The 8736-nt window shown below is 46.4% G+C and overlaps 1 protein-coding gene across 1 annotated transcript; it reads right to left on the bottom strand.

Moving 5' to 3' along the window:
• Positions 1-5109: 5109 nt before the first annotated feature.
• Positions 5110-5646, bottom strand: LOC138767385 (octapeptide-repeat protein T2-like). Its single transcript, XM_069944886.1, has one exon. The coding sequence runs from the start codon at positions 5644-5646 to the stop codon at positions 5110-5112; it is 537 nt and encodes a 178-aa protein (XP_069800987.1).
• Between the last annotated feature and the right edge of the window lie 3090 nt (positions 5647-8736).

Genomic DNA, 8736 nt, shown 5'->3' with positions numbered 1-8736 from the left:
CATCCTCACATTCTAGGGACGGCTGAGGGGCAAGAGAATCAAACAGGAGACGCTCAATCACCTCCTCCTGGAATTGCAGAAATGTGAGCGTCCCCTGTGCCTTCTGATATACCACGAAGAAGTTTTAGGTGGCAGTCTGAATAAGGTAGACTGCCACCTTCTTATACCAGGCCCTGGTTTTGCGCTTCACCAGGTATGGTTGCAGCGCCTGGTCTGACAAGTCCACACCACCCATAAATCGATTGTACTCGCAGATACAGGCAGGTTTAGTGCTGTCAGTGGTGGCCCCCCTCTCCCTTACCACCACTGAGGTGTCTGCGTGCAGGGCGGCGATCATGAAGACCTGCTTTCTGTCATGCCACTTGACAGCGAGCAGGTTTTCACTTGCCAGCGCAAATGATGCCCCCCTTTCTACCCGCCTGGACAGCAATTCAGGTGGGAGTCCTACCCTGCTTTTTCGGACTGTCCCACAGGCCCCTGTATTCGCAGCGTGCAGCAATTTATAGAGTGGGACACTAGAATAAAAATTTTCAGTGCAGAAAAGGCACCATCAGCTCCCACACAATTTTCCCACTGACGCCAACTGTGTCTGGGCAGCCTGGGGGGTTTAGCTGGCGGTCCCTGCCTTCATAAATAAAAAAAATTACAGGTGTAGCCAGTGGGGCTCTCGCACACCTTATACACCTTCACGCCATAGTGCGCCCGCTTGGATAGTATGAACTGGCGGAAGGAAAGGCGGCCTTTGAAGTTCATAAGGGACTCGTCCACTGCCAGCTGCTTGTCAGGGGTGTATACACTGAGGAAGGTTTGTTGGAGGAGGGATAATAGGGGTCTTAATTTGTAGAGACGGTCAAAATTTGGGTCATTTCTTGGGGGGCACTGTGCGTTGTCATTAAAGTGCATGAAACGCATCAGGGTCTCGTAGCGGGTGCGGGACATGATTGCTGCGAATACAGGGGTGCTTTGGACAGCCCGGCCACTCCAGTAGCTGCGTATGGAGGGCTTTTTCACTATACCCATTAGAAGTGTCAGGGCCAGAAAATGTTTAATTTCAATGACACTTGTGGGCCTCCAGGATGTTGCATAGGTGCAGGTGGGCTTTTGGGTGATGTATTGCCGAGCGTATAAATTTGTCTGCTCGACAATAAGTCCTAGGACCTCATCACCCACAAATAAATAAGAAAAATCAACAGGGTTGTAATTGCCGACATCCCTGTTGATCCCAGGAGTGGCAGTGAATGGGGGGATTTGGGGAGAGAAGGAAGTGGCAGGATCCCAAAAACTCACAGGGACGCCACTTGCTCTAGGGACACCCCTTTCCCTAGGGACACGACTGAGGCCAGGCTGCGACACCTCCACTGCAGCTGCGCCCGCCATACGGGGTCTAGCAGGGACAGATTCCTCTGAACTGCTACCACTGGCGTCAGAATCTGGAAAAAAGTCTGGATCTGACGCAGTGTCAGTCTCACTCCCAGAGCATAGCATGGCGTACGCCTGCTCTGCACTGTATGATCTGGAGCTGGACATTTTACTTTTACCAGCAACAGAAAAAAAAAAACTATTAAATAAAATATATATGTGAAGTGGGGGTTCTTCACACACAGGGAGGGATCTGACAGTGACGGCGGACAGGAGTGACTGACAGGGGCTATTAGACACTAACAACGGACGGTGACGGACAGGAGTGACTGACAGGGGCGATCAGACACTGACAACGGACAGGAATGACTGACAGGAGATATCAGACACTAACAACGGACGGTGATGGACAGGAGTGACTGACAGGGGCTATCAGACACTGACAACAGACGGCGACGGACAGGAGTGACTGACAGGGGCTATCAGACACCGACAACAGACTGCAACGGACAGGAGTGACTGACAGGGGCTATCAGACACCGACAACGGACGGCGACGGACAGGAGTGACTGACAGGGGCTATCAGACACTGACAACAGACAGAGGTGACTAACACGGGTGATCAGACTGGAACAACGGACAGGGGTCACGGACACGGGCGATCAGACAGGAAAAACGGACAGGGGTCACGGACACGGGCTATCTGACAGGGGCGGCGGACAGGGGCGACGTAGAATGTGTTCTGTGCTTGTGTGAGACTTTTACACAGCACAGGTCTTGTAGTATCTCTCTCTTCTCTCCTAGATCAACTACAGGGAGAGAAGGGAGAGACACAGCACAAGACCTGTGCTGTGTTTACTAAACACAGTGCAAATGATGACTGTGATAGGTATATGCAAAGGTAATGCAAAGTTCAGTTCGGCACGCCGGATGTATGCCGGTGGTGCCCGTAGATAGGAACAAGTCCCACAAAATGAAAATCAATATTCTCGGCACTCACCAATATGCTGAATAAGTCGTGTTTGATAAAGTTGACAGTTGATAAAGGCATTACGCCGAAACGCGTCCTGTACCGAATTTGTGTAATGAAGATACAATAAACACGACTTATTCAGCATATTGGTGAGTGCCGCGAATATTGATTAACATTTGCTGAGGGACCAATCAGATTGGTCCCTCCCCTGTTGCTAAGTGACAGGAGCTGACAGGCAGCTCTGTCACATAGCAAACAGCGCATGCGTGCGCCATTTTGTCTTTCTTTGCACCCCGAGGAGGGGAGGGGGGCCTCCCCCCTGGAGATCGCCGGCGGCCTTTGCTTCAGGACAGGTGAGGGGACCTGTCCCACAGCATTTTTATCGCCACTGACCAAAAATAGCCGGTCAGTGGCGATAAAAATGCTGTATGGCACAGCCGCCATTCATTTCAATGCGATCGCCGTTATTCTGTGAATAACGGCGATCGCATTGCCGGGGACCTCTCACCGCGGCCCCCCCATGCCTTCTCCCAGCTCTCAGCTACCTCCGGCAGCTGAGAGCAGGGAGATTTTAACCCCCGCAGTGCCGTAGCTTTATTCAGATGCGCCACCTTTAAAAGGCGTACGCATCGGAATAAAGCCCATAAGTGACCGCCATGAATATGCATGCAGAGGTCACTAAGGGGTTAAACCCTTAGCCACCCATGACGTACCTGGTACGTCATGGTGCCGTGGGAAGTGTTAAGAGAGGGGTCCCGCCAGGACCCCGTTCTGAACTGCGCCGCTCCTGGCTGATATCTGCAGCATTGATATTTGCACGTTCCTGGTGTCTAGTGGGTCGGATCTCCCCCCACGATGCGATCGCGGGGGGGAGATCCGTCCTTCTGCCCGTGCCGGGACTCAGCGTCGCAATGATACTGATCCCGGCTCGGCAATACATTGCACTGGCCTGCAGCAGGCCAGTGCAACGTATCACCGATCTGATGGATCTTTGCTGTGTATATACACAGCATTGATCTCTATGAGAGATCAGTGCTGTGTATATACAAGTCCCCTAGGGGGACTTCTAGTTAATGTAAAAAAAAAAGGTAAAATTGTTTTTTTATTATTAAAAAATCCCCTTCCCTAATAAAAAGTCAAATCACCCCCCTTTTCCCATTTTATAAATATAAATAAATAAACGAATAAATAAACATGTTTGTTATCACGTGCGTAATCGCCCAAACTATTAATCACATTCCTAATCTCGCACGGTAAACGGCGTCAGCGCAAAAAAAAAATCCAAAGTGCAAAATTGCGGTTTTTTGGTTGCATCAAATCCAGAAAAAATTTAATAAAAAGCAATCAAAAAGTCACATATGCGCAATCAAGGTACCGATAGAAAGAACACATCATGGCGCAAATAATGACACCTTAATCAGCCCCATAGACCAAAGGATAAAAGCGTTATAAGCCTGGGAATAGAGCGATTTTAATGAACATATATTTGTTAACAATGGTTTGAATTTTTTACAGGCCATCACATAAAAGAAAGGTTATACATGTTATATATCGTTGTAATCGTAACGACTTGAGGAACATATATAACAAACAACTCAGTTTTACCCCAGGGTGAATGACGTAAACACAACTCCCTGAAATGAAAACAAATTCCTTTTTTTTTTCAATTTGACAGCGCAAATAATTTTTTTGCAAAGTACAATTGGTGTCGCAAAAATTAAGGGCTCATGTGGGTCTCTAGGTGAAAAAATGCAAGTGCTATGGCCTTTTAAACATAAAGTGGAAAAAGCAAAAGCGCAAAAACGAAAATTGGCTTTGACCTTAAGGGGTTAAACCTCATAAACCAACCCCTACTCGCCACAAACTCCTCACTTTCTTCTCCATTTCTCTTTTCAGCGCCTCAAACAATCGCTGAGCCTTCTCCTGAATGATCATAAGGCTCACAGGGATACGACGTTGGTTTTGGTCTTCCAACCACAGCACCAGCAATCTATCCATCTCAATGATAAGCCCACTGCCCTGCTTTCTTATCACTGTGGCTTTCATAGGAGCAGATCCTTTCACATGTTCAAGGATATGATCTTTATTCTTGATAATCGTAGCGACAGTCGAACGACTAAGTCCTAAGACCAACCAATGTCTGTCGCTGTTTTCCTCTTATCATATCTCTTTATGATATCTAATTTCACCTCCATGGTGATGGCCTTCCTTTTCTTTGATGCACTGGCATCAGAAGAGTCTGGCTTAGGTTTGGGAGCCATAATGAAGGGCGTTATGGCGTGCAGGAGACTCCTCAGTCTAGAGACTCAGTGTGGAACCGTGTCACTCAGAGTACAGTACTGTACTGTATTCTTCCGCCACTGCACGTATTCGAGTTACGTAACCGCGTCGTAACCGCAAAACAGCGTAACTCGAGACCGTCGTAACCCGAGGACCATATATATAATGTATTTTGCTTTCAGTTGGCCAACCAATACACTCGTGTGGCAAGAAAGTACCTCTCCATATCTGGCACTCCCTATCCTCCTTTCTTCATTGGGACACAGTTTTTACAGTTTGATATGGACCCTTTTTTGTCCCCATATTAAAGTAATCAATGCTGCTCTTATTCTTTTAAAGTACCTTCTATCCACCCAAACTGGTAGAGCATTAAATAAATAAAGCAACTTCGGCAAGAGAAATGTCTTAAAGTTTTCTCGTCTGGGTCTCTGAGGATTTGAGGACTTCCTGAAAGTGGGGTTGTGGTGAATTGCTACCGCTTTTAAGTTGTGCCATCTTCAGCCGGAACTGTTTCTCTGTTTGCCATTCTGCAGCCTCTCTCTCTCTCTCTGCTTGCCACTCTGCAGCCTCTCTCTCTCTCTGCTTGGCATTCTGCGGCCTCTTTCTCTACCTGGCATTCTGCAGCCTCTCTCTCTCTGCTTGGCATTCTGCAGCCTCCTTCTCTGCCTGGCATTCTGCAGCCTCTCGCCCTCTCTCTGCCTGGCATTCTGCAGCCTCTTTCTCTGCCTGGCATTCTGCAGCCTCTCTCTCTCTGCTTGGCATTCTGCAGCCTCCTTCTCTGCCTGGCATTCTGCAGCCTCTCGCCCTCTCTCTGCCTGGCATTCTGCAGCCTCTTTCTCTGCCTGGCATTCTGCAGCCTCTCGCCCTCTCTCTGCCTGGCATTCTGCAGCCTCTCGCCCTCTCTCTGCTTGGCATTCTGCAGCCTCTCGCCCTCTCTCTGCCTGGCATTCTGCAGCCTCTAAATACCACAGGATCAGTTGCAGGCACATGTTAGGGTCACAGGCATCCAACTGCTGTAAAGCCATTTCATCCATGCTCCCATTGGAACTGCTGCTGTGACTTTCTTCAGGGGAGACTATCACAGGGCCATGTTCTCTTGTCCTGCTCCATAAGGTCAAAGATCAGCTCTTCCTTTTTTTTATCAGCAGGATCGATCCCTTTTTGCTCACAGAGGTTGATGAAAGCCTCCTTGTTCTGTTTCTGTTGCCATATCACAAAGTACCATTTGCCAAATAAAAGATAGGAAAGAAAAACAGGGAAAGGGAAGACTGATTGCAGCAGTTAGTCCTTGCGGAACTGGTGTACTCCTTGCAAGGATACTGCCAGCCCTTTAGTGCAGAGAGTAATTTCTTAAACCAAGCACTTATGCTCTAATAAAAGTAAAAATATCCCACCGCTGCCACCAAATTGTCACGTGTACACCTACCAGCACGTGACCGGCTTACCACTGCAAGGGGTTAATCTATTTCCACTCACTCAATCTTGCACTCACTCAGGTGGCAAATTGAGCATAAATCACACTCCAACACAATCCATGCACTAATACTTTCAGTAGTTGTTTGCCTTCCCATTGGGTGAAAGAAAATCATGGGTCACAGCTCCGTCAGCCTGACCCACTTTACAAGGTTTTTCTGTTGCAGCCAAATTTTATAGAGTAAAAACTCAGTTCAGAATTTAGAGTTTCTGTTAGGACTCGAGCCGTGCGTTCGGGTCCTGGCATCGCCGATGTGTGCAGCCAAAGGGTTCATAACAACCGCTCAGTCCGGTTCCTGGGGGGGGCGCGGTGACGGCTCCTAATGTTTTTTACCTACTCTGCTCTGCTATTCCATGTTGTAGCAGAGGCCAGGGTTTCACTCCCCTGACTGATCAACATAGGTGTTGTGTGCGCTCACTGATTGTTGACTGACAGCTGACTCACCAGTAAGGCTAGGTTCACACTGCGTTTTCAGCATCCGTTTAACGCATTCGTTTTTTGCAAAACAACGCATGAAAAACGGATTGCAAAAAACGGATTCATTTGTGTGCATCCGTTTTTCCATTGACTTCCATTATAAAAAAAAACGGATCCGTTTTTTTGGCGCACCAAAACGGACCAAAAAACGTTGCTGACCCTATTTTTCTGGACGTTAAAAAAAAACGGATGCTGAAAACGCAGTGTGAACCGAGCCTAAGCTGTCAGTATCTGTATAGGACCTGTCAGGACCAATCAAGCCTGAGGCTGCGACTACAGGCTCCATAAGTACCAGCATTTGTATCATGTTCTTGCCTGCGATAGTATCTAGCTACTAGTTTACTTGACCTAGCGTTTTCCTGCATTTATTCTCTGGTTACCTGACTGCAGCTATTAACCCTTTGACTTCCCCTCTGGACACGATTTTGTACTTTGCTGCTTATTAGGGTAATTAGTTGCTTATTAGGGTAATTAGGGTAATTAGTTGTCCCTGACTGGCTGATTAGGTGATAATGGGGGTGTTGTGGTTGGATGGACAGACTCTCATCAACGTGTAGTGGGTAGAATACACATAACAGTCTACAATTATTGACATATACAAAACACACTTTCATAACAGTTACCATAAAGGCAGACCATGCATCTGCTATGGGGCCTGTGCATTTTTCAAATTATACATTTTAAGAAATGCTTATACATTAAATATTTAAAGTATAACTGTCATTTCAAATGTTTTTGCAGAAATCAATAGTACAAATGATTTTTAGAAACTCTGTAATAGGTTTTATTGGGAAAAAAGCCTCTTTCTGTACTCAAAAAGCTATTTCCCAGCCTGCCCCCCTCACTTCTTATCTGTTCATTATCAGGCAAAGCTTTCTTCATTATAGAGGAGCAACGTGAAGAAGGGTTTTCTGAGTCCATTATAACCTATAAAGGGGGGTAAGTAAGGGGGATGGGTGAGCAGGAAGAACAGGCAAGCAACTGTGTAGTTTGGAGACTGTCTAGGCACATAAAACAATGGATTCACAGGTCTGACTGCTCAGTGATGTTCTGGGAAGTTGGTGAGATAAGATAACAGGATGATGTGCTGTGTAGGGCTGCCTTTTCTCCACTTCGTGCTCACTCATCCCCCTCTGCCCCTACCCCCTCCATAGACTACAATGGACAAAGTAAAGCTGCTTCTTCTAAAGTGAGGGGTGGAGGCGGCAAAACAACTTTTTGAGTACAGAAGAAAACTTTTCTGCTTAAAGAAAGATGTTGCAGAGTTTCTTAAAATCACTTGTACTATTGATACTTGATAATTGATTTCTGAAAAAATACAATTAAATGACAGTTACACATGTATTTACTTTATGTACTTTAACTGTATTTCAGTGACACCACCCCTTCAAGGTCAGTATGATTACAACAATACCAAAACGGCCCTCTTCTGAGTCCTGTAATTTTTTTCTATTTTTCTGCCTAGAGAGCTTTACGGGGGATAATTGTTTGTGCCATCATCTGCCATTTAATTTTTTTTAATTTTTTTTTAGTATTGTATGAACAACTCTGCACGTGGCAATGCTATGTGTATATACATATATAATATTTTTTATTTTTTGTTTACATTTTTTTTATTTGAAAAATTGGAATAGGAGGGTGATAAGAATTTTCATTTTTTTGGTTTAGTCTTCAGTAATTTTTATCTATAGGTAAAATCAATGTGTAACTGCTTGATTGCTGGTATGAATCATTGTAAGGCTATGTTCACACTACGTAAAAGTACGGCCGTTGTTGCCATCGGCAACAATGGACGTACTTTGTGAGGTGTTAACATAGCCTTGTCTTCTGTGGGATCCCGTTTGGAGCGCATACACATCGTATATGCTCCGGCCGGGATCCTCTACGGGGCCGCAAATAACTGCCATGTCAGTTTTCTGCGGCCGCAATTCAGTGAGTTGCGACTGTAGGAAACCCTGTCGGTTCACACAATGAAGCCAGCGGCTCCGGCAGAACCTTGCTGCAAAAAGATCATCCGGCCGGTTCTGAAGTACCGGCCGGGATGATCCGTGCAAAGAGAAGTTGTGTCATAGATGTGCGGCCAATTTTTTTCTTTTTTCTGTTGAATGTGGGGGGTGTGGCTACCTCCTGTTGGCTTGCACTCCACCCATGTCCCAAGGGTGCTATAAAAAGA

The sequence above is a fragment of the Dendropsophus ebraccatus genome, chromosome 11, assembly GCF_027789765.1.
Source record: "Dendropsophus ebraccatus isolate aDenEbr1 chromosome 11, aDenEbr1.pat, whole genome shotgun sequence".
NCBI lineage: Eukaryota > Metazoa > Chordata > Amphibia > Anura > Hylidae > Dendropsophus > Dendropsophus ebraccatus.
Note: the sequence above shows the minus strand (reverse complement) of the source record. Positions and strands in the feature narration are given on the sequence as shown.